General features: G+C 41.3%; 1 protein-coding gene across 2 annotated transcripts in view; it reads right to left on the reverse strand.

Annotated features, from left to right (window-relative positions):
- The window catches only part of DENND2A (DENN domain containing 2A), a 93,883-nt gene that overhangs the window by 42,842 nt on the left and 25,497 nt on the right, over nucleotides 1–25,544 (reverse strand). For both annotated transcript variants that reach the window (XM_070756337.1, XM_070756336.1), the window contains exons 2-6: nucleotides 14,880–14,981; nucleotides 10,993–12,192; nucleotides 6,540–6,667; nucleotides 3,384–3,502; nucleotides 479–676 (exon numbers count right to left, since the gene is read on the reverse strand). In XM_070756337.1, coding sequence (XP_070612438.1) covers nucleotides 479–676; nucleotides 3,384–3,502; nucleotides 6,540–6,667; nucleotides 10,993–12,192; nucleotides 14,880–14,968 — 1,734 coding nt within the window. In that variant the 5' untranslated portion in view covers nucleotides 14,969–14,981. The remainder of the gene's footprint in view (nucleotides 1–478; nucleotides 677–3,383; nucleotides 3,503–6,539; nucleotides 6,668–10,992; nucleotides 12,193–14,879; nucleotides 14,982–25,544) is intronic.

Here is a 25,544-nt window from a genome sequence, read left to right on the forward strand (position 1 = left end):
GATTAGAACTGCACCTACTCTCCTTGCCTTTCGTAAGCTCCTTAAAACCCACCTTTGTCGTCAGGCATGGGGGAACTGAGACATCTCCCCCGGGCATATACAATTTATGCATGGTATGTTTGTATGTATGTTTGCTTAGTAAATGGGTTTTTAAAAATATTTTAAATTACAATTTAGATTTGTCATGAATTGTTGTACTGTATTCTGCTGTGAGCCGCCCCGAGTCTGCGGAGAGGGGCGGCATACAAATCTAAATAATAAATAAATAATAAAATAAATAAATAAATAAAATAATGTACATACTTCATTTTAAAAGGGCTCACCTCTCAAGATTCAGAGAATTTTCAGGACCGCAAACGTGAAATTAATACTTAATTCCCTAGACAAGACTTAAAATAACAATTTCTGAACCCAGCTTCTAATCTTTCACAGTCCTTTCTAAGTCGGCAAATAAAACCTTTTAAAGGAAAAAAAATACCTTGGAAATTTTCCTTCTTTTCTTCCCATTTTGAGAATCACCCACAGAGAAGAAAGTATCATCAGGACTGCTAGGAGTGGAAGGAGGACTGATTTTGGAAGGAGAGTAAGTCCCATCCCGATTCGGTTTCCGTATGTCTAATAGTTTGAAACTTCTGCGTTCTGAGTTCTGCCTAAAGAAGATGGGCTTGGACAGGACCTAAGGAGACAGACCACAAATGGGGGAGATGAGGAGCATCAGACACTGCATTTCTCTACAATTTAAAAAAAAATCAAAATAAGAAACATTAAAACATTAGTTGCAAGATTTATTAGCTGGTTATTAGCACTGAAAAAACCTTTTAACACTTACTTAAAGTTTTTTTTTCAACAGGGTTATGTAGCTCAGGGGTCTCCAACCTTGGTAAGTTTAAGACTTTTGGATTTCAACTCCCAGAATTCTGGGACTTGAAGTCCAGAATTCGTAAAGTTGGTAAGATTGGAGACCCATGAGCTAGCTGGGAAGAGGAAGAAAGAAGAAGAGGAAGAGGAAGAGGAAGAGGAAGAGGAAGAGGAAGAAGAAGAAGAAGAAGAAGAAGAGGAAGAGGGGGAGGAGGAGGAGGAGGAGAAGAAGGAGAAGAAGAGGAGGAAGAAGAAGAAGAAGAGGAAGAAGAAGAAGAGGAGGAGGAGGAGGAGGAAAAGAAGAAGACGAAGAGGAAGAGGAGGAAGAGGAGGAGGAGGAGAAGAGGAGGAGGAGAAGGAGAAGAAGAAGAAGAAGAAGAAGAGGAAGAAGAAATAGAAATAGAAATAATTTCCACCAGTTTGCTGAGAAGTCTCATTAGCATGACAGAAACAGCTCAAACTGCTGCTCAGGAGCTCTATGGAACTGAGCCAACAAAACTAACCAGCGAAACAACCACAGACACTTGGATTGGAAAAATAAGGAGCTATTGTACCACATCAGACCCAGATGTTATATGGTCCAATAGTCTGTCAGCCAATGCTCATCACCAGTGGCTTCAGAAGCAAGTTTAAGCAACCATACAATTGCATATTTATGGACCGTGCATTCCCTGACTCTGTTATTTAGCTATTGGTTTTATCCAGTAAAACAACAGAATGGTCTGGCACTTGTTCATGAGTTCTTAGGACACAGTAGGTCAAACCTTAACTTTCGGGCACAAGAAAATCAGTTTCAAATTCTGGCTCCTGGAAAAGCTGGAATAAAGTTGTTGCAGGAACATAAAGCAAAATCAATTGTGACTTTTTAAAAAATGCTCAATTAGACCAATATGCTGAAATAAATTCACTATTGAGTGATATTCTTCTCTCTTCAATGAGCACTAGTAGAAAACTTATTAAGTGCTAATTTCATAATGAATCAAACTACTCATTTGCTAGTTCCTGTTTGTATTTTTTTTACAGAATGCAAGCAATTAAAAAAAAAACCTTTTTCAATCTTTGTAAGATTAAAAAAAAACTTCTTGTAATGACCCAGTTATATTTCTGGACTTATTTTTTAAAAATAAATCAGAGTTATGATTTGATGGAAGTACCTACAGTATACAATGAAGACAAAGAAAAGAAGTCTCCTCTTAGTGCTGCATCCTTTTTCCTCTACCTGTCCTAACCAATTGTGGAGCTGGACCGCCTCTCAATTGTGGAGCTGGACCGCCGACAGGAAGCCGCAGCAGGATGAAAGAGCCACATGCGGCTCTAGAACTGCAGGTTGCTGACCCCTGCCCTATGTAGGTTACTACAGAGCACTGCACACCAGAATAACTATACACAAGAACAGTTTTTCCCCCGAACGCCATCACTCTGCTAAACAAATAATTCTCTCAACACTGTCAAGCCATTTACTAAGTCTGCACTACTATTACTACTAGTTTTTTCTCATCATTCCTATCATCCTTTTCCTCCCACTTAGGACTGTATGACTGTAACTTGTTGCTTGTATCCTTAAGATTTTAATTAACATTGATTGTTTCCACATTGCTTATTTGACCCATATGACAATCATTAAGTGTTGTACCTCATGATTCTTGACAAATAAATCTTTTCTTTTATGTACACTGAGAGCATATGCACCAAAGACAAATTCCTTGTGTGTCCAATCACACTTGGCCAATAAAGAATTCTATTCTATTCTGTTCTGCTCTATTCTATTCTATTCCTCTCGTCTTCTATTCTCATTCTTATTCTTCATAAAAAGGATTGAGAAATTAATTCCACCTCTTCTTATTAGGTCAACAGAAGGCTACTTACAGTCCTCCAGAAAGCTGCAAGGCTGGGTTATGGCCCCTGACTTTTGCCCCCACATATTCAACAAGATCCCAAGCCAAACCTCAGCAGCTCATAGTCAGAAAAAATGATTTCACAGGTAAAAAGGTCTCCTGTTCTTTCCAAACTTCCACTTTCTAGCCAACCCTAGAAATGTGATATATGGCCTTACAGAATATCTTTAGGGTTACGAATAGGCAATACTATCCATACATATCTAAAGTAAGAATAAGTTCAGAGTGTCCTGTTTCTAAATCCAGAAAATCATAATGATTCGGAAGGCTTAATTTTATTCCTTTAAAGCAGCGTTTCACAACCTTGGCAACTTGAAGACATTTGGACTTTAACTCCCAGAATTCCCCAGCCAGCATTTGCTGGCTGCGGAATTCTGGGAGTTGAAGTCCAAATATCTTCAAGTTGCCAAGGTTGGGAAACACTGCTTTGAAGTCACCAAATTCAGTTAGCTGGGGGTGGGAGAATCAACTCCCTTAGGGAATTAATCCAAGATGGGAAACCAAGCTGAACAAAGGATTAGTCACTTTCTTCCCTGAAGGTATCAATTTTCTGACCACTGTGTGTCTTCATAATAACAGTCAAAATATACATCTTGGGGGGCAGTGGCTGTTCAGATTGGACCAGGTTACCTTTGTGGGTGTGCCAGGAATAGAAGAAGGTGATGCTGGAAAGTTCAGGCCACATTTCTTCCCTAGGCAATGGCTATTTATCTCGATATCTTCATAGGGGTTTTCTTTTGCTGGTAAATCTGGAATTGAAAACCAAGGCAATAAATGCATATGAAACAAAATGCAACGTTTTCCTAAGTATTTGGAAACAACATTTGTGGGCAGGATGAGGGTCTATATCATTCATAAACTGCCACCAGCATGATTTGAAAATTTATTTGGTTTACTTGGAGCTATATTGTGTTGTTTAAGTGTTCCCTTTATTTTTTTGAGCAGTATATTTACAGATCCCTCACATCCTGGACATAAACTGCTTCAACTCCTACTCTCAAAATGATGCTATAGAGCACTGCACACCAGAACAACTAAACACCAGAAGAGTTTTCCTCCCGAATACTATCACTCTGCTAAACAAATAATTCCCTCAACAATGTCAAACTATTTACTAAGTCTGTGGAAATCTAAATCTTCTCATCGTTCCTATCACCCATCTCCTTCCACTACTGACTGTATGACTGTAACTTGTATCCTCAGAATTTATAATATTTCCTAATATGATTTGATTGCTTATTTGTACCCTATGACTATCATTAAGTGCTGTACCTTATGATCTTTGACAAATGTATCTTTTATTTTGCGTACATTGAGAGCATATGTAGCAATTCCTTGTGTGTCCAACCACACTTGGCCAATAAAGAGTTTTATCTAAATCTATCTATCTTATCCAGATTTTTAATACCTTCTTATGCTTTGTAAAAGTGAATTCTCTTTATTTTCAGATACATATTCAGATGGCTACTTAGGAGAGTCTAAGATAGTTGAAGGACACAACCTGAATGTTAGAATAATCAGGGTATTTGTTCACTTGTGGAGTTATTTCCACCTGCACCTTTTAAGAGTCATATCTCTGTGGATCTTACTGATAACTGTACCTTTAAAAAAGATAACAATAATTCAACCAGAAAGCTATTCAAACTTTTACATCACAATCATTACAGTAGTTTCTTATTCTGAATTTGTAAATAGCTTAATCTAACGAACAACTATGCATTCAACTTTGCAGAAAGTTGGCTTTGATGAGAAGTTGGCACCATGAGTGTTGTGGTTAGCTCTGGCCCAGCTCCTGCCCCAAGGACTGTGGATGAGGGGGAAACATCCACATGCCGCAGGCCTGTTTTGCTCCCGGTGGAATCTGATGATGAAGGCTCCTTTGACCAAGAGGTCATGAGTGACAGGGAGGAGGAGAGTGTGGCAGACAGCTCAGAAGGAGATCAATTATCTAGCTCCTCCTTGGATTCGGAACAAGAGTTAATGATACAGCCATGCATGTGGAGAGCGATGCATAGGCAGCAACAACTGAGAGATTATTATCAAAGAAAATGAGGCCACCTGTGGTTGGGTGGGGCTGTGGTAATTCGTGAGGCTGCTATAAATAGCAGCCTGTGGGTTTGGTCATTGTGGAGGATTATCTGATCGTTGTTTCATGCCTGTCTTGCTGACTTCGACTTTTTGTGTGCTGATTTTCTCCCGCTTTGAAACTAAACCAGAGCAAAGTGTGTTTCACTTTGTGAAAGAAGAAAGACTGTGAATTGCCTCACAGCTGCAAGCTAAGTATCTCAGAACTGATAAGGGACTTGTACAAATTACCAGTTTGTTTGGAGACGAGTGCTCTTTGCTATACAAAAAGAGTGCTTAGTTTATTTGAATTTTCAGTATAAAGAACATTGTTTTAAATTTTCAAACATGTGTGTGTCTGAAATTTGTATCTGTGAATTTTCGGGAGGATTCTACCAGAGAGCTCGACAGAACAATGAGAAACCAATTTTATCCAGCACCACCCCCCAAAAAACATCTGAGGCTGAAAGAGAATGACTGGTCCAAAATGAGCTTTTAAACCAGGATCCAACAATTGTTCTTCATTCGTCGTTGTTTTTAAAGAGTGGTCATACCTGAGCATCAGTAGCAAATGCCAACATCATAACTGGAGATGCATGAGGGGAAAAGGAAAGGAAAATTGAAGGATAGTTGTGAAAGAAAAGAAAATATTAAAAATAAAGTACTAAAACATACTGAAAGTAGGAGACTGTGCGAAAGGTGTGTTATAAGCTGGAAATGTTCAACTTCTCATAAGCCCAATTCAACATAGAAGTTGGATTCACATATATTAAATCTATAATGCAATTTGCTTATTTTGGACTTAGCATACGGTTTACTGCTTCAACCTATTCCAACTTATTAATCAAAGAGTACTTTTTTTAAAAAAAATCTCTATTTCATATTATGAGTCAATCAGTATAATGTGCTATTTGCCTAATGATTTTTACATTTCATTCCATTGTGTCTATTACTTTAGTTTTGGGTGAGGATTCACAATTTGCTTAGAATGTGTTAATTACTACATACTAGCAAAATTGATGGATTACGTTTAGATCAGGGACATGCTAATGTCTGCCTTGTTTTGACATATACACACACACCATTGAAATAATGTATTTTGTTCTTTTTGCATATTAGCTTGTGTGGGTTTCATCTAGCTTTCCAGATGAATTCTGATCAGTCCCAAATAGCAATGGCATTTAGACTTATATACCACTTCATAGTGCTTTTACAGCCCTCTCTAAGCGGTTTATAGAGTTCAGCATATATTGCTGGGTCCTCATTTTAAACCCAACTTGGCAGGTTGGAAGGCTGAGTCAACCTTGAGCCGGTGGTGAGATTTGAACTGCTGAACTACAGCTAGCAGTTAGCTGAAGTAGCCTGCAGTGCTGCACTCTAACCACTGCACCACCCCGGCTCTAGCATAGCAACACTCAGGTTTGCAGAAATTAAGAGTTCAACAATACCAGGGAAACTGTTGGTTGCCCATTCTTACCCGTACAGAGCATTATTGTAATTTCTACTGCTCTTATCTTCTAGAACAGTGTTTCCCAACCTTGGCAACTTGAAGATATCTGGACTTCAACTCCCAGAATTCCCCAGCCAACATTTGCTGACTGGGGAATTCTGGGAGTTGAAGTCCAAATATCTTCTACACTTGCGCTAAGTATTCACACATCCACAGAGAAACGTACAAGCACTGAGATAACCATAGTTCCTTTACATCTCTAGAACGCCTACCCAGAATATCTTCATAGACGTTTTCCTCTGATAAAGTGCGGGTTAGGGCCATCTTGCTTTGAGCGTACCAATCCACTCGGCCATTCTCAGAAGAGGACTGCAACAAATCTTCAAATTCATAGGACTTCCTAAGGCATTTATTTAAAAAGAGCAGAAGAAGTGGTAGGGGGGAAAAAGGTGGATATCTCAAAAGAATACAATAAGGCAAATTACTGGAGAGAGAGAAAAAAACCCCATGTATTTTTATATTTTAATGTCACAGTAAGCAACCTTCAGATCTTAAATCTCCCAAGCTATGGCTTTCCTTTCTCCAATATGTCAAGAGATTCTTACATAGGGCTTTCGCTTTGCATCTGTCTATCTGAAAATACCTGGTTGCTTCTGAGACTCACCCCATCCCCTTCTCCCCTGTTCTTTAGCCTTGGATCAATTCCCAGAATATCTGTATGAATCCACCTCTCATTCCTTCCCAATCCCTCTTCCAAATCTATCTGTTCATGAGGTTTTTGATTCATTTTCTTAGTAGCACGGTATAAGTAGATTAAATAGTATATCCCTATTTATAATAATAATAATAATAATAATAATAATAGTAGTAGTAATAGTAGTAGTAGTAGTAGTAGTCATTGTTGCAATAGTAGTAGTAGTAATATATTATAATATATATAATATTATTATTATGTCAGTACAACACAGCCAACAAGATCACTATGCTGGATTTCGTATTTCATCACCAGTCAGGCGCTTCCCATGCACCTAGGACTGCGTGATGTAGCGGCAAATTATGTTTGCCGATCCCAGTAAAGCGGCCTTTTGCAATTGACAGATGGAGATTTTGTCAATTCCAATGGTTTTCAAATGTCCGCTGAGATCCTTTGGTACTGCGCCCAGCGGGCCAAGTACCACTGGGACCACTTTCAATGGCTTATGCCAGAGTCGTTGCAGCTCGATTTTTAGATCTTCGTATTTCACTAATTTCTCTAGCTGCTTGTCCTCAATTCTGCTGTCTCCTGGGATTGCGATGTTGATGATCCATACTTTCTTTTTCTCCATGATCACAATATCTGGTGTGTTATGCTTCAGAATTCGGTGAGTCTGAAGTCTGAAGTCCCACAGTAGTTTTGCTTGCTCATTTTCGATCACTTTTTTGGGCTTATGATCCCACCAGTTCTTTGCCACTGGTAAATGGTAGTTCCGGCACAAGTTCCAGTGGATCATCATTATTATTATTATTATTATTATTATTATTATTATTATTTAAATTTGTATGCTGCCCCTCTCCGTAGACTCGGGGCAGCTCACAACAATAGTAGCAAAACAATATGTAATACAAATCTAATAATTTAAACTAAAAACCCATAATTTAAAAACATGCACACAACACACCATACATAAACAATATAGGCCTGGGGAAGTTATTTCAGTTTCCCCATGCCTGACGGCAGAGGTGGGTTTTAAGGAGTTTACGAAAGGCAAGGATGGTGGGGGCAATTTTAATCTCAGGGGGGAGCTGGTTCCAGAGGGTCGGGGCCACCACAGAGAAGGCTCTTCCCCTGGGACCCGCCAGATGACATTGTTTAGTCGACGGGACCCGGAGAAGGCCAACTCTGTGGGACCTAATCGGTCACTAGGATATCCCTATTTATAATAACAATAATAACAACAACAGAGTTGGAAGGGACCTTGGAGGTCTTCCAGTCCAACCCCCTGCTTAGGCAGGAATCCCTACAGCACTTCAGACAGATGGTTATCCAACATTTGCTTTAAAACTTCCAGTGTTGGAGCATTCACAAATTCGGGAGGCAAGCTCTTCCACTGATTAATTGTTCTAACAGTCAGGAAATTTCTCCTTAGGTCTAAGATACTTCTCTCCTTGCTTAGTTTCCACCCATTGCTTCTTGTTCTATCCTCAGGTGCTTTGGAGAATAGGTTGACTCCTTCTTCTTTGTGGCAACCCCATGAGATATTTAGAACACTGCTTTCATGTCTCCCCTGGTCCTTCTTTTCATTAAACTAGCCAAGTCCAGTTCCTGCAACCGTTCTTCATATGTTTTAGCCTCCAGTTCCCTAATGACCTTTGTTGCTCTTCTCTGCACTCTTTCTAGAGTCTCAACATCTTTTTTGCATTGTGGCGACCAAAACTGAGTGCAGTATTCCAGGTGTGGCCTTACCAATGCCTTATAGGGTGGTATTAACACTTCACGTGATCTTGATTCTATCCCTCTCTTAATGAACTCTCTACATAGGGCTACCTTTCAAGAGTGTTCGGAAACTTCAGATCGTGTAGAATGCAGCTGCGAGAGCAATCATGGGCTTCCCTAGGTATGCCCATGTTACACCAACACTACGCAGTCTGCATTGATTGTCGATCCGTTTCCAGTCACAATTCAAAGTGTTGGTTATGACCTATAAAGCCCTTCATGGCACTGGACCAGAATATCTGCGAGACCACCTTCTGCCACACAAATCCCAGCGGCAGGTCAGGTCCCACCGAGTTGGCCTTCTCCGGGTCCTGTCGACTAAACAATGTCAGCTGGTGGGACCCAGGGAAAGAGCCTTCTCTGTGGCAGCCCCGACCCTCTGGGACCAGCTCCCCCCAGAGATTAGGATTGCCCCCACCCTCCTTGCCTTTCGTAAACGTCTTAAAACCCACCTCTGCCGTCAGGCATGGGGGAACTGAGACATCTCCCCTTGCCTATGTAGTTTTATGTATGGTATGTTTGTGTGTATGCTTTTTAAATAATGGGTTTTTTTAGATTTTTACTGTTAAATTGTTATTTTAGTCTCTTAATATTAGATTTGTTATTGCATATTGTTTTATCACTGCTGTGAGCCGCCCCGAGTCTGTGGAGAGGGGCGGCATACAAATCTAATAAACAAACAAACAAACAAACAAACAAATAAATAAATAATGCAGCCTAGAACTGTGTTGGCTTGTTTGGCAGCTGCTGTACACTGCTGGCTCATATTTAAATGGTTGTCCACTATGACTCCTAGATTCCTCACATAGTTCCTACTGTTGAGCAATGTACCACATATTCCTAACAGACAGGAAGCAGCAGGTGAAGCTAGGAAAAATCACATCAGATACATGTACAATTAGCACAGCTGCACCCCAAGGCTGTGTACTTTCACTATTTCTCTTCTCTCTATACACTAATGACTGCATCTCAAACGATCCATCTGTTAAACTACTGAAGTTTACAGATGATACAACAGTGATCGGACCCATTCGAGACAATGATGAATCCGCATACAGGCGGGAAGTTGAACAACTATCCTTGTGGTGTGACCAGAACAATCTAGAACTGAATACACTCAAAGCAGTAGAAATGGTGGTAGACAATACTAGACCACACAGTATCAACAGTAGAGACCTTCAAATTTCTAGGTTCCATCATATTTCAAGACTTAAAATGATCACCTAACATCAAAAACATCATTAAAAAAGCACAACAAAGAATGTTCTTTTTGCGCCAGCTCAGGAAGCTCAAACTGCCCAAGGAGCTGCTGATACAGCTCTACAAAGGAATAATTGAGTCTATCATCTGCACCTGTATAACTGTCTGGTTTGGTGCTGCAACCTAACAGGACCGACACAGACTTCAGAGGAGAATCAGAACTGCAGAAAAAATAATTGCTGCCAACCTGGCTTCCATTGAGGACCTGTATACTGCACGAGTCAAAAAGAGGGCGGGGAAAATATTTACTTATCCCTCACATCCTGGACATAAACTGTTTCAACTCCTACCCTCAAAACGTTGCTACAGAGCACTGCACACCAAGACAAGCAAGACACAAGAACATTTTTTTCCCGAACGCCATCACTCTACTAAACAAATAATTCCCTCAACTCTGTCAGATGTTTTACTAAATCTGCACTTCTATTTCTACTAGGTTTTTTTCTCATCATTCCTATCATCCTTTTCCTCCCACTCAGGACTGTATGACTGTAACTTGTTGCTTGTATCCTAAGATTTTTATCAATACTGATTGTTTCTTCTTTGCTTATTTGACCCCTATGGCAATCATTAAGTGTTATGCCACATGGTTCTTGACGAATGTATCTTTTTCATTTATGTACGCTGAGAGCATATGCACCAAGACAAATTCCTTGTGTGTCAATCACACTTGGCCAATAAATAATTCTATTCTATTCTATTCTATTCTGTTCTGTTCTATTCTATTCCTCTCGTCTTCTATTTTCATTCTTATTCTTCATAAAAAGGATTGAGAAATTAATTCCACCTCTTCTTATGAGGTCAACAGAAGGCTACTTACAGTCCTCCAGAAAGCTGCAAGCTACTCTATTCTATTCTATTCTACTCTATTCTATTCTATTCTATATATTGTACCTTTGCATTTTGTTTTTCTTTTCTAGCAGAATACATAAAAATTATATTGTTCATTACAAAAATCAAGAGAAACTGATATAATCAATATACAGTAATACCTGTGATCTGTGTTAGCCTTAAGCTTTCCATTCCTCAGTCTTCTACTAATGGCTGAGGGGGGAGGCGAGGAAGGCAGAGGAGGGGGAGGAATAGAAGGGAGAGGGGGTAGGAGCCTCTTATTCCGAGCAGGCAGAATCCACCCCTCTTCACCTTCGTGTTTGAAAGTCCGCCGAGGCTTAGGAAGCGGATTGATGAAAGGTTTCTTCTCTGGTAAGCCAGGCTCCATGTACACATTCTCTTCATTGCGAGATCCGCATTTCACACAAGACGCTTTCACCTTTTCCAAAGTCCCAAAGATTGGCTCTCTGGGTTCAGTGTCCAAGCCAAGGAGCCACTTGCTTACTTCTAGGCGATTGGTACTTTCCTGGCCTTCGGACGGCTCCTGATCCTCAGCTGTCTTCTCCTGCAGACAGTGTGGAGAATAGTAAGTGCCTGGTAGCTGGGGTTGGGCTTCAGCTGACCCACACTTCAAGGCCTGCTCCAGCTTCTTGACCTGGCTCAAGACCGACAGGTTCTCCTTCTGGATTTCCTTCTTACCGTCCTTCAACTCGGTACATTTGCCCACATTGACATTGCATTCTTCCTCCCTTGATTTCACATCAGCTTTCTTTGCAACAGGCTGCCCAGCGTTTTTAAAAGTTCCGACAGGCCTCTCATCCTCCTTGCTTGGCGCTTTGTAATTTGGGAGCCTCTTATTATCCACGTCTCTCACTGCAACACTATTCCTGGCCATCTTATCCACTGCACCCAAAACTGGACTGGGTTCCTCTTTAGCACTTTGGTCGTCCTCCTTCAACAGGGACACGGGAGCTGGGATTTCCTTTTTTCCTTCCCATTCAGAAATCTTGTCCTTGATGCTTAAAGGCTTGTTTTTCAAGCTGACTTTCCCAACAGACCGAAGGTTCTGACAGCCACCCATTTGCTTCCTGAGAATCCTGCCGCTCTCCCGCACATTGAGATCGACTGAGGGATCTCCAATGATCATCTTGGGACTTAGCATATTCTGCTGAAAACAGTCCAGCCTTGGATCCAGCATCGGTTTCTCTACGGTTTCCCGTGGGCTGTCTGCCACGGAATCTAGTTCTGCTTTCGGCAGTAGCTTGGCTGGGAAGGCAACACTCTTCGACCAATTATGCTTTGAAAGCCCACCCCAAAATGTTGTTTTTGCAGCTGGATTATTTAGACTTGCAAGCCTGATCCTAGGCGAAAAGGGCAAGGGTCAGAAGAATTATACAGGTTGGCATTCATTCATTCATTTCATTTCATTTATTTAGATTTGTATGCCGCCCCTCTCCGCAGACTCGGGGCGGCTCACAACATTCATCGTTCAGTACAATGCCATCAGCTGGATTTAATATCCAGTTGAATATTAAATGCATAACATGAATCTTTAACTTAAAAGATACAGGAGCGTAGAATTATTAGTTTTTCCTGCATTTTTTTAAATTGTCTCCCCAGTAATCTAAATTGATCTGAAAGAGGCGTGCTTTCCTATATTTTCAGTAAAACGTGAACATTTAGCACACTTCATTTATTTACCAAAGTGTCCAATAACACCTTAAAGCAACATACATTATTCTTTCATAAATCCATTTATCCAAATCCATAAATCCAAATAATTCTGTCAACACTGTCAGACTTTCTACTAAATCTGCACTTCTATTCTACTAGTTTTTCTCATAATTCCTATCACCCATTTCCTCCCATGTTGACTGTATGACTGTAACTTGTTGCTTATATCCTAAGATTTTTATTAATATTGCTCCTTCATTGATTATTTGACCCCTATGACAATCATTAAGTGTTGTACCACATGATTCTTGACAAATGTATATTTTATTTTATGTACGCTGAGAGCATATGCACCAAGACAAATTCCTTGTGTGTCCAATCACACTTGGCCAATAAAAATTCTATTCTATTCTATTCTATTTGTTTGAGCACATCAAAGCTCATGACAAAATAAATACATTTCTCATTTCTCAACGTAAAAATATTTGGCATTTTCCCCCTTTTCTATATTAGCTGATTAACTTGAGTGAATCAGGAAACTATTTAAAAAACCTTCCTTTCTGAAAAGTCATCCTAGGTAAGATCTTAGTTTTGAGGTCCTCGATGAGTTATCTATATTAAGAAAATATTTGTATGGACACTACTCATGCCTTTACACATAATAACTAAAGCACAGGGACGTCAAATGTATGTTTAAGCTAGGCTGAAACCTTTATACTTAATTTATTTATTTATTAATAAAAAGTTTATTATCTGAGGCTAAAACTAATGATAGGTATCTCCAGAGATGAATAGAGTGCTGAGAGTTTCTTAAAACCTCATCCTCAAATTGATATATTGAAAGGCGGGAATATTAAACACAAGGATTTTAAATGGCAATTTATTATTTATTATTACATTGTTAAGATTTGTGTCCTATTTATAGCCAACAAAATTATATGCAAAATGACTATTTTCACAGCTTAGAATTTATAAGGGATTTGTTTCATATCTAAATATGAACAATAAAAGCTGCTGTCAGAGTAACAGAAAAATATCAATTTAGCACATGTAATTAAAACATAGTAATATAACAAAAGGCCTGAGACAGACATATGTTTGGCCAGTACTGAAATAAGGGGGCTTGTATTTCTAGCGAAGCTTCCAAAATCCAGAGTAGGTTTCTTGGTTTAAAAAAAAAGGTATGAATAAATTTGACTGTCTCTTTTAAATTTCTTTTCTTCTTCCCTATTATATGTCCTGGATAAGCTTCTAAAGCCATGATTAATGACAGTACAGCAGAAATAAATATGGAGATTAGATATCTCCTACCCTCATGCAAAGCAATAAAATAAATCCCCCACTAGCACCTTAGTAAAAGTGAGGTCAACAAAATGCACTTGTAAAGTGCAGGAACCTATTCCCTGATCTATGCATATTTCTGGCAAAGTTTAAAATTTGGCTAAGTATCTTTGAACAAAAGAAGTACCGGGAGGGGGGGGAGTAAGTAGTCTTTTACTTAGAACCACAATTGAGCTGTAAACTTTGGTTGTAAGTCATGGTAGTCATTAAGTGGCTCATGTGGCCTCGGTTTTATGACTATTTTTACAATAGTTGTAACATGAACCTCCACAGCCATTAAGCAAATCCTGACAGTTAAAGGAAATTCATTTTCTCAAATGGTCATTTTTTCCCAGCAAAAAACACTGTACGATGCTATCGTGGGACCATGAGGTAACATAAATGGTTGTACATCTGAGCCAATTGTCAAGCACCCAAAATATGACTACAGTAGTACCTCTACTTACAAACTTAATTCGTTCTGTGACCAGGTTCTTAAGTAGAAAAGTTTGTAAGAAGAAACAATTTTTCCCACAGGAATCAATGTAAAAGCAAGTAATGCGGGCGATTGGGGAAACCACAGGGAGGGTGGAGGCCCTGTTTCCTCCCAGGAGATTCCTAGAGAGGCCCCACAGAGGCTTCTCCCTGCCTTTTCTGGCCCAGTTTGCTCCCAGGAGATTCCTAGAGAGGCCCCACGGAGACTTCTCCCTGCCTTTTCCAGTTACAGTTTTGGAGGCTTGAGGTTTGTATGTGGAAAATGGTTCTTGAGAAAAGGCAAAAAAAAATCTTGAATACCGGGTTCTTAGCTAGAAAGATTCATAAGTAGAGGTGTTCTTAGGTAAAGGTACCACTGTACATGGCTACAGGGTGTGTATGTGTGTGTGTATGTATGTGTATTGTGTCAGTCATAACTTCGAAGGAAGGTTATAAGTAACTATTAGGGAGTCTGTCGTAACTTCAAACAGCTGTCAGTGACCAGGCATTAAACAAGGACTGCCTAAATCCCCTTCCCTCATTTGGAAATCAGCACAAACAGAATATTAAGAATACTTACCTCTCAATTTTTTTGCAAACAATCTTTTCAGGCTTGCTCTCCACCTTGGGGACAGAGCTCCCCGTCATCATCGTGTTAGCAACTGGCATGGCTGAAGGCCACCTGGGAAGAAACGCATAAGACAGCTGGGTGCTTTTGTCCTGTGACTTGCAGTAGATACTTTCTTTTTATGTATTTATATGCTCAGACAATTGTGATTTATTCAATAAAATAGGGCAGAAATATACCGCTCAAAAAAATAAAGGGAACACTCAAGTAACACATCCTAGATCTGAATGAATGAAATATTCTCGTTGACTACTTTGTTCTGTACAAAGCTGAATGTGCACGACAGCAGGTGAAAATGATGGTCAATCAGCGTTGCTTCCTAAGTGGACGGTTGGATTTCACAGAAGCTTGATTTACTTGGAGTTATATTGCGTTGTTTAAGTGTTCCCTTTATTTTTTTCCCCCCAGCAATGTAAAATCCCTAAATTCCTACCACCGGCCACCCCTCTTCTTTGAAGAGCAGCTTTTGAGACACTACAATCATTCAGTAGTTGTTTATCTTGCATTCTATGAAAACGCTTTCCCTCGACTTGATTTGTTCTGGGTGGTCCACTGTTCCAGTCCCATAATCCTTAGCGTAATCATATCTGGGGGCCCACAGACTGGGAAAAGAGCAATGTTAATTAAAAGCCAGGGTTAGAGATTCGGCTGGGAAGAAACCTTAGAAACAGATTTGTTAACTGTCCTGTTACCCATGTAGAAATTGCTTTAAGGAAAAGTGTGCCATTTAAAACAATGAAGATAAGACAGTAATCAACAATTGATTAGGATCGTGTAATCTTTGAGGTTTGTTTTTTTTTTAAAAAAACAACCCAGCCTCCCTTTTCCCCATTGCTTTTGAATCCTATTCCCCTCCTGGGGAGTGTAAGAAAGTTGGCTGCCAACCCTGATATAAAGTGGTTCCATTTCAATTATAGTTGTAAAACTATGTGAATGAGTTCAGTCTGATTCTTCAGGCTCAGAAACTGAACAGATTCCTCAATGGCACTTCGGGAGTTAACAGAGGAAAAAAGGTTTGCCATCACTACTCTAGGTCATTGATGTCAAACTTTATTTAATTGAGGGCTGCATTAAGGTTGCATTTGACTTGGGGGTGTGGCAGCGGGGGTATGGTCAACTTGACATCACTCGTGTTGGGAGCACTTGTGATAACCCGAGTACTCTGCCAGCAAAAACGGGCTCCCTAGCACTGTTTCGGCTGTGAGGGTCTCCTACAACTCTCCACCTGTAAAAACGGGAGGGCCAGTGATGGGCTTCTGCCGGAACAGTCACGTCCTACGCTCCGGTAGCCATTTTCAGAATGCGCAGGGAAGCAAAAAATATCAGCGAAATTCACTGAAATCTTGATTGCGCATGTGTTTTCACACGAGATTTCGTTTGCTGCACATGTGCAGTAGCCAAATCTTACCCCACCGGGTTCATGTGTGCCCGCAACAGCCCTGAAGGATACACCAGTAGCGCTGAAGATGGCAGTCCTTTGCTGTGGAGGGCCAAGCTCCATTTTCATTGGCAGAGGTATTTATTTTTATTTATTTTATTTATTCAATTTTTTTTTTTAATGCCGCCCTTAGACTCAGGGTAGCTTACAACATGTTAGCAATAGCACTTTTTAACAGAGCCAGCATATTGCCCCCACAATCCGGGTCCTCATTTTACCCACCTCGGAAGGATGGAAGGCTGAGTCAACCTTGAGCCGGTGATGAGATTTGAACCGCTGACCTGCAGGTCTACAGTCAGCTTAAGTGGCCTGCAGTACTGCACTCTACCATGGTCCAGCCCTTCTCTGTTTCCAAGATGGCCCTGCGGGCCAGATTTAAGCACCTCTTGGGCTGGATCCGGCCCATGGGCCTTGAGTTTGACACCCCTACTTTACGGTATAGTCAAAGCTGTCTGGGCTTATACAAAAGGCCTGGGCTACCTACACTATGTTGTCACCCCATAATTCCATAGGTTGGTAGTTGCCTTGTAAGCCAAATATCCAACTCTACTCACGAATTCCTTCTAAAAATACTTGGAAGCGATGACAGCACGTTGCCAGAATTTCCTCTTTGCAATTTGGATTGGGAACTGTGAATCTAAACAAAACGATGCTTAGAGTTCCCATTAAAAGTACAAGTAGTCCTCGCTTACTGATGGCAATTGGGATCAAAAGCTTTGTTGCTAAGCAATATAATCATAAGGCATGATGACAGTTCTGGTGGTCCCAGTTGCCATTATTAGATGAATTCTATGTGGTTGCAGCATTTCCCAGTAACGTGGTCACCAGTTGCAAACCACTAACTTTGTTTTATGAGAGAAAGCAGGCAAATTTGCAAACGGTGATCACCTGGCGGGATGTTGTGATGTTAGAATTGCAAACCAATCACCAATCATCTGAATCACAAACAAGTGATCACAAGGAGGCTGAAAATATGAGGATTTATTTATTTATTGGATTTGTATGCCGCCCCTCTCCGGAGATTCGGGGCGGCTAACAGCAATAATAAAACAGCGTACAATAATAATCCAATACTAAAAACGATTAAAACCCATTAATATAAAAACCAAACATACATACAGACATACCATGCATAAAATTGTAAAGGCCTAGGGGGAAAGAGTATCTCAATTCCCCCATGCCTGGCGGCAGAGGTGGGTTTTATGTAACTTACGAAAGGCAAGGAGGGTGGGGGCAATTCTAATCTCTGGGGGGAGTTGGTTCCAGAGGGCCGGGGCCACCACAGAGAAGGCTCTTCCCCTGGATCCCGCCAAGCAGCATTGTTTAGTTGACGGGACCCGGAGAACACCCACTCTGTGGGATCTAACTGGTCGCTGGGATCCTTTGGTTGTCACAACATTCAGTGGCTGAATGAAACGGGGTTAAGAACTACCAGGTTTTGCTAGAAGGAAAATAAATGTTAAAAACACAACTGTTGCCGCATCAGTTGTGACATATAGGCAATTTTAAGGCAGCAATGTTCCTGTCTGTTTCTCCCAAATTTTCTATGCAGAGCGTTGGGCCCTCCCTTCTTTTATGTGAAACGATCAGATTGCATCAATTTGCTAACATAATAAATGACATCATATTAATCAGTGCAAGATATATCTTTGTGGCGTTTTTTTTTGTACTTTCCTCACTTAAGAGAATGGCTTCTTTCCAGGCATCCTTTAGGAGGAGGAGGGGTGTCACAGAGAAGTATGAATGTAAACATGAGGGGGGAAATGCCAGAGAAGCTATTAGGAAAACATTAGATTAGAATACGAATTAGAATAGAATAGAGCTGGAAGGCGCCTTGGAATTCTTCTAGTCCAGCCCCCTGATCAAGCAGGAGGACCTATACCAGTGATGGCGAACCTATGGCACGGATGCCACAGGTGGCACATGGAGCCATATATGCTGGGATGCGAGCCGTTGCCGTAGCTCAGCGGCAACATACATGTGTGTGCTGGCCAGCTGATTGTGGCTTGCACAGTGGCTCTTGAAGGGCGTTTTTGGCTTCCAGAGAGCCTCCAAGGGGATGGGGAGGGCATCTTTACCTTCCTCCAGTTCCAAGTAAGCCTTTGGAGCCTGGGGAGGGCAAAACACGAGCCTCCTGGGGCCACCAGAAGCTGGGAAACAGGGCATTTCCATCCTCCAGAGGGCCTCCAGGGGGGTGGGGGGAGCTGTTTTCACCCTCCCCAGACATTGAATTATGGTTGTGGGCACTCGCACATGCACGATAGCGCACGTGCATTCTTTTTCGGCACCTGAGGTAAAAAAGGTTCGCCATCATTGACGCATATCAGTGAAGGCGAACCTATGGCACGAGTGCCACAGGTGGCATGAGGAGCCATATTGGAGGGCACGCAAGACCGCCTACTGCCGCACGAATCCCAGTGACCGGTTAGGTCCCACAGAGTTGGCCTCCTCCAGGTCCCGTTGACAAAACAATGTCGTCTGGTGGGACCCAGGGGAAGAGCCTTCTCTGTGGAGGCCCCGGCCCTCTGGAATCAACTCCCCCCGGATATTAGGACTGCCCCCACCCTCCTTGCCTTTCGCAAACTCCTGAAAACCCACCTTTGTTGCCAGGCATGGGGAAACTGATAGACCCCCCTAGCTGTTCCGATTTATGTATGGTTTGTCTGGTTGTATGATTGTTTTTTATAAGGGTTTTTAAATTGTTTTTGATATTGGATTTGTATATTATGTATTGTTGTTGTGAGCTGCCCCGAGTCTTCAGAGAGGGGGGCATACAAATGTAATAAATTATGATGAAGATGATGATGATGATGATGATGTCAGCTGGCCAGCTGATTTTCAGTCTTGGGGAAGGCTGTTTTTCCCTCTGGACGCTTCAAAACAGCAGAATGGGCAAACCAGAAGTGTCTTTTCCAAACTTTGCCCATTTGGCTATTTTTTCACTGTCTCAGGCTTCAGTGAGGCCTGTGTGCACATGTGGGGATGGGGAAGGGATTATGCGCATGCAGTACGGGGTGTGTGCGCATACATGAGTGAGGGAAGTGGTGCAGGAACGTGCACGTATGCTAGCATACACACACATACACCTTTTGGCATACAAACCAAAAAAGGTTCGCCATCACTGACCTAAACCATTTCAGACAAGTGACTGTCTAGTCTCTTCTTAAAAACCTCTGGTGGCAAGCTGTTCCACTGATTAATTGTCCTCACTATTAGGAAGTTTCTCCTTAATTCCAGATTACTTCTCTCTTTGATCCGTTTCCAACCATTGTGTTTTGTCCTGCATTCTCGTGCTTTGGAGAATCATTCAAACCCCTTTCTTTGTGGCAGCCCCTCAAATACTGAAATACTGCTATCATGTCACCCCTAATTCTTTTTTTTCTTTAGACTAGCTAGACTAAGGTGAGCAGACATCTCGTTTTCGGAGAGGGGCGGCACACAAATCTAATGAATTATTATTATTATTATTATTTTGGCGGAACAGTCCCGCGTTTGAGCAATTTGTCTTGCATCCCGCGTCGTTTTTTAAAAGTCCTGATTTTTTAAAAAACGGGACGTCTGATCACCTTAGCAAGTCTGGCAGCTTCTCCTTCTCCTGATTGCAAAGTCGGCCAATCTGCAAAGCGAAGGAGTTTTATAGCTGTTCGCAGGAAAAGGCAATGTACTCCTCTGGGCCATGCAACAAATTTCTCCGCTCCGCACGCGGCCGCAGCACTTTCAGTGAGCGGCAAAGGATGACCCTGAAGGACAAGACACAGCGAGCGGGTCTTTTTGAGAGGAGGGAGGCAGGCAGGCAGGGTCCGAAAGAGACAGGAACAGGAAATGGTGGAGGAAGCAAAAGTGGAGACTTGGAACAACGAGGCGTGCTGGGGCAAACAGGTTAAAAGGAGGCGTCGAGAAGTGAAAGGCAAAAGGTGGCCGGGATGAAACTATGGGGAAGCTGCAGGGCGAAGCGAAAGTTGGGGTGGGAGAGAAGCATGGGGGTGGGAGGCACCCTCGGTCGAGCCCACGGAGCTTCCACACTTATGCAGCAAAGGGAAAGGGTCAGGGACTTGGTCTTGGAGACGTTGGCCGGAAAGAGAACCACCTCTGACTTTAATTTAATTTAATTTAATTTAATTTAATTTAATTTAATTTAATTTAATTTAATTTAATTTAATTTAATTTAATTTAATTTAATTTAATTTAATTTAATTTAATTTAATTTAATTTAATTTAATTTAATTTAATTTAATTTAATTTAATTTAATTTAATTTAATTTAATCTAATGTGTATACCGCCCCTCTCCGTAGACTCAGGCGGCTCACAACAACAATAGAAAACAGTTCATAACAAATCTAATAATTTTAATGATTAAAAAAGAAAACATTAAAATCCCCGTTATTAAAACATACATACACACAGACATACCATACTTAAATTGTATAGGCCCAGGGGAGATGATTCAATTCCCCCATGCCTGACGGCAAAGGTGGGTTTTAAGGAGTTTACGAAAGGCAGGGAGGGTGGGGGCAGTTCTAATCTCTGGGGGGAGCTGGTTCCAGAGGGTCGGGGCCGCCACAGAGAAGACATCCTGAAGAGCCAAGGTATTTCTACACACACACACACACACACACACACACACACACAAGTCATCCCCCCCGCACTTGGTAAAGTCCATCTCCCCCCCCCCCCCTGGCTCAGTGAAGCAGGACACAATGGTGTTTCGCTTTACTGAGGTTATAATCTGGTCACTTTAAGATAAACCCAAAATCTGCAGATTAGCCCAGAAAGAGGTTAGAAAGAACCTCACCTCTTGTCTTGAATCTGTTTACTATAAGTAGGAAGGGGATCTTTCAGACTTTGAAGACTTTATATCGATAGAGAAATGATAACACTGGTCAACACAAAAATATCATCAGCAAAAGTAATATGTCTGTTCTATGGAGTTTGATGTGCCGATTCCAAAAATATGCTTAGTTTTGCTCTATCACATAAGGTGTCTGAAGTATAGAAGTATTTTTGTTATTATGTTATTTCTGATATGTAGATGATTGTCTTCTTAATGTCGCCAGTATATTTCTTACACCTTATAATAATGATGCTGCTCCGTGGAAACTATACAGTACCTGCTACAGAAAAACTACATGCATTTTTGAAATCAGAACAAAAAAAGGATTCAGAAAAGTACAAGGTCAACTGCGATGATTACCAAAAAAAAAAAAATTGTAGACATGTGTAATTGTGCCAACCTTTCAGCTCCCATTTATACCTATTTTCCTCTCCGAAGGGCTGCAGAGATATTTTTGTATGTAAATCCAAATGTCCACTGAGACACAGACCTAGGAAACTGCATCTCTGCAGGACCTTGGCCGAATTTCATCTCACTCATAGTTATTAGAAGGATCTGTTACTCTTCAGATAAGTAATTGTAGAGAACACAGGGGAGTAAATTTAGCTGAAACAAGCTCAGAGCTTCTTGAAGCTAAAATTAATCTCTCAAGGTTAGATGATTGCCTCAGATAACTTGGTTTTGAAGTCCTGCTTTACCCCTCAGCTCTAAGAACTAGTTAAGTATGTTGCATGAATGATTTGCTACTCTGAAGAGTCTACTCATATCTTCCTATTTTGTCAGTGTTTGGAGAGCTGAACCTGGCAAGCAAACCTGTTAAAATACCACAGATTGAAGAAATACTTTCTGGCCAATCAACAATACAATTCATAGCACAGCATCTTTTACTGAGCCAAACATTGCTCAAACGATAATTTAATTTTTGTGGACTTTCTGCCTGATTGCTGAAAGTGTATCATGAATGTCTTTCAGCCATTGAATGATGGGCATACTGTTGGGATTGGGAGAAAATGCTGCACTAACCTCTTTTGAAATCTCCAATAGCACAAGAGGGAAGTTGACAGACTCCAGAGAATATTTTAAAAGATGTAATCAAATCAGAGCTCGAAAATCTTTCAACAGCTATTGCAATCCCAAGAAACTGAAATCCCACTCTTGGTTCAAAATTTCTCAACAAAGGAAACAACACTATTTCCCACGATAGTCTGTTGCTGCATCTAACAATTCAAATTGTTAAGTTTGAATAGCTTTCTCCAATTTAATGCTGTCCAGGTATGTTGGCATTACAATTCATATTACTCTCCATAGCCAGGGTACCAAGAAATCACGCAAATGGATTCCCAAAATATTTATAGGGCATCACTGAACCTTGTATTTGCAGAAAACACTTCCCAATTCAGCATTATTCTTATTGTCATATATTTTAATCTATATATATATATATATAAGCGAAATGCCACTGATGTACTGTACCATCACAACATCTCCAGAAACATAAATGCTACAAACTTAAAATTTGCCAAAACCCTTTACTAAGAAAGTATTAAGAAAGTACTAAGAAAGTACAGTATCAGAATATTAGTATTTTCTATATTATTATTAACACATCCCGATGTTAAGGCGTTCTACTTCCCCTCCTCATCTGAAAAGAAATCTATTCCAAATGCAAAACACAAGCAGAGAAGAAGAGTTTCAGTTTCAGTTTTACTTTCACAGTAGCAAGCAGCTTTACTACAGATGAGCTAAGCCAGGAAGGCTGAGGGAGAGAAGGGAAGAGGTGATGCGGATTGTAACTAATTGTTTTTCAAGCTGTGTCAATTTATCATGCCCAATCAAAGAGTGATGGCCATGCCCACCAAGCCATACCCACAGAACCGGCAAGAAAAATTTGGGATTTCAACACTGACGTGGCTATATAGTAATTGAAACATACCACATTTGATCCATGTGCTATTTTGTTTTGTTACATTTGCTTTTCTTTTTTTCTTTCATTTTACAAAAAACAAAAGAGAAAACAACAACAACAAGCAAGCAAAACAAAAGCAGTAAAAATGAGTTATCAAACCAGGGGAAATCAGCAAAACCCTCTCTGAGATTATCAAAGCATGCAGTGCTTTGTCAATGCAATCTCTTGATGCACAAGTTATGACAGCAGTGGACATTAATCAGAAAGCCTGAAGCATTTTGTGATACTGTGCGATGGACAGAGAAAGGCTCCTAATGAGCTCAGCTCATTCCCAGGGACAACAGCGGGCAATCTGTGTTGCTGGCAAAGGCCAAGGATGAATAGGGTCTCTAAAGACTGTCTAAGGAATAATTGGTGCTAGCTGAGGTCACAGTTCTCTTGTTCTTGCTAAAGAAAGTTCTATTCTACAGCTACAGTGGAAAAAGCCTCGGTTCCACATTCACTGCTAACCAAGACAAAACATTCCTGCTGCCCCCACTTTGGTTTCAAAATGCAGCTCTCGTGGCCTCTCCCCACTGCTTCTTAAGAGGGCATTACGCTAAGCCCGTGATGGCGAACCTATGGCACACGTGCCTCAGGTGGCATGTGGGACTTTGACGTGTTTCAGGTCCAGCGCACATGTGCAGTCTGGCAGCTGATTGGGAAAGGCCATTTTGCCCTCTGGATGCCCCGGAGGCAAAAAAAAATCCCCAAACGGACAAACCAGAAGTGCAGAAAAACATACTTCCTGTTTGCCAATTTGCTACTTTTTGCACTCCGGAGGGTTCAGGAAAGCTTCAGGAATACAAAAACCAGCACAACGGGGCAAACTGGAAGTGCATTTTCTGAACTTCTGGTTTGCCTGTTATTTATTTATTTATTTATTTATTTATTTATTTATTTATTTATTTATTTATTTAGATTTGTATTATCATCATCATCATCATCATCATCATCATCATCATTTAGATTTATTTGCTGCTCTTCTCCGCAGACTCAGGGCGGCGCACAGCAGAATAAACACAAAGATACAATGAATACGAAATCTAAACATTACAAATATACAGTGGTACCTCGAGATACGAGTTTAATTCGTTCCTGACCTGGGCTCTTAAGTCGAGCAGCTCTTATCTCGAACGACTTTTCCCCATAGGAATTAATGTAAATAATTTTAATTGGTTCCAGCCCTCAAAAAACTCACAAAGTTAGTCTAAATTATGCAGAAAGACAAGTTTTTAATGAAGAAATGTACATGTACATATAAATGAATAATGAAGTTTCTTTCACTTAACTTGTAAACTTTCTTAAACTTTTAAATTTACATATGTTCAACTTCTCTGCCACCCAATCCTGTAGGACAGAGGTCCCCAACCCTTTTTGCACCAGGGACCGGCTTTAAGCGATCAAGAGAGGAATGGGATAAATGAATGGACGGAGGGTGGGAAGGAAGGAAGGAAAGAGGGAAGGGACAGGAACAGAGGAAGGAAGCAAGGAAACTTATGAAAGGGGAGAGTAAGAGAGGAATGAGTGAAGGGAGGGAGGGAGGGAAGAAGGTGGGAAGGAGAAAGAAAAGAAGAAATAGAGGAAGGGAAGGTAAAAGAGAGAAAGAAAAAGAGCTAACTTCCGCGTTCAGCTTCAGGAGACAGCTGCGAAGCCGTGCACGTGTTTTAAAAGGTTGCAGCCGGCCTGGGGGGCTCGGGGGGGTGCTGGCAAGCCCCCCAGGCTGGCTGCAAGCACCCCCCGAGCCCCCCAGGCCGGCTGCAACCTTTTAAAACACGTGCGCCGCTTCGCAGCTGTCTCCTGAAGCCGAACGCGGAAGTTAGCGTTCGGCTTCAGGAGACAGCTCCTTGGCGCTTGTATCTCGAATTTGGGCTTGTAAGTAGAACAAAAATATTTCTCCCCTCCCAGCTCTTATCTCGAGTTGCTCTTAAGTAGAGCAGCTCTTATGTCGGGGTTCCACTGTAATCTAAAACCCCAGTTCATTAAAAACAACCATCCACATTCATCCCATATCCATTCTAATTGTCGGCCGGAGCTAGGTGTAACACTCAACGGCCCCAAGCCTGGTGGCAGAGGTCAGTTTTTACAGCCTTGCAGAAGGCCAGGAGGGTGGGGCTGTACGAATCCCTGGTGGGAATTGAGTGCATAGGGCCAGGGCCACCACAGAGAAGGCTCTTCCCCTAGGCCCCGCCAGATGCCATTGTCTGGTTGCCAGAACCTGGAGAAAGCCAACTCTGTAGGACCTAACTGGTCGCTGGGATAGACAAGGCATGTAGGGAAATGTCAATTCCACCTTGCAAAAGAATAGGGACACAAAGCATAACCAGCCATGATAAAGAGCCACAGCATTGCAGTGGTTAGAATACAGTACTGCAGGCTAATTCCGCTGACTGCCGACTGTT

Source organism: Erythrolamprus reginae, chromosome 6, assembly GCF_031021105.1.
Source record: "Erythrolamprus reginae isolate rEryReg1 chromosome 6, rEryReg1.hap1, whole genome shotgun sequence".
Classification (NCBI taxonomy): domain Eukaryota; kingdom Metazoa; phylum Chordata; class Lepidosauria; order Squamata; family Dipsadidae; genus Erythrolamprus; species Erythrolamprus reginae.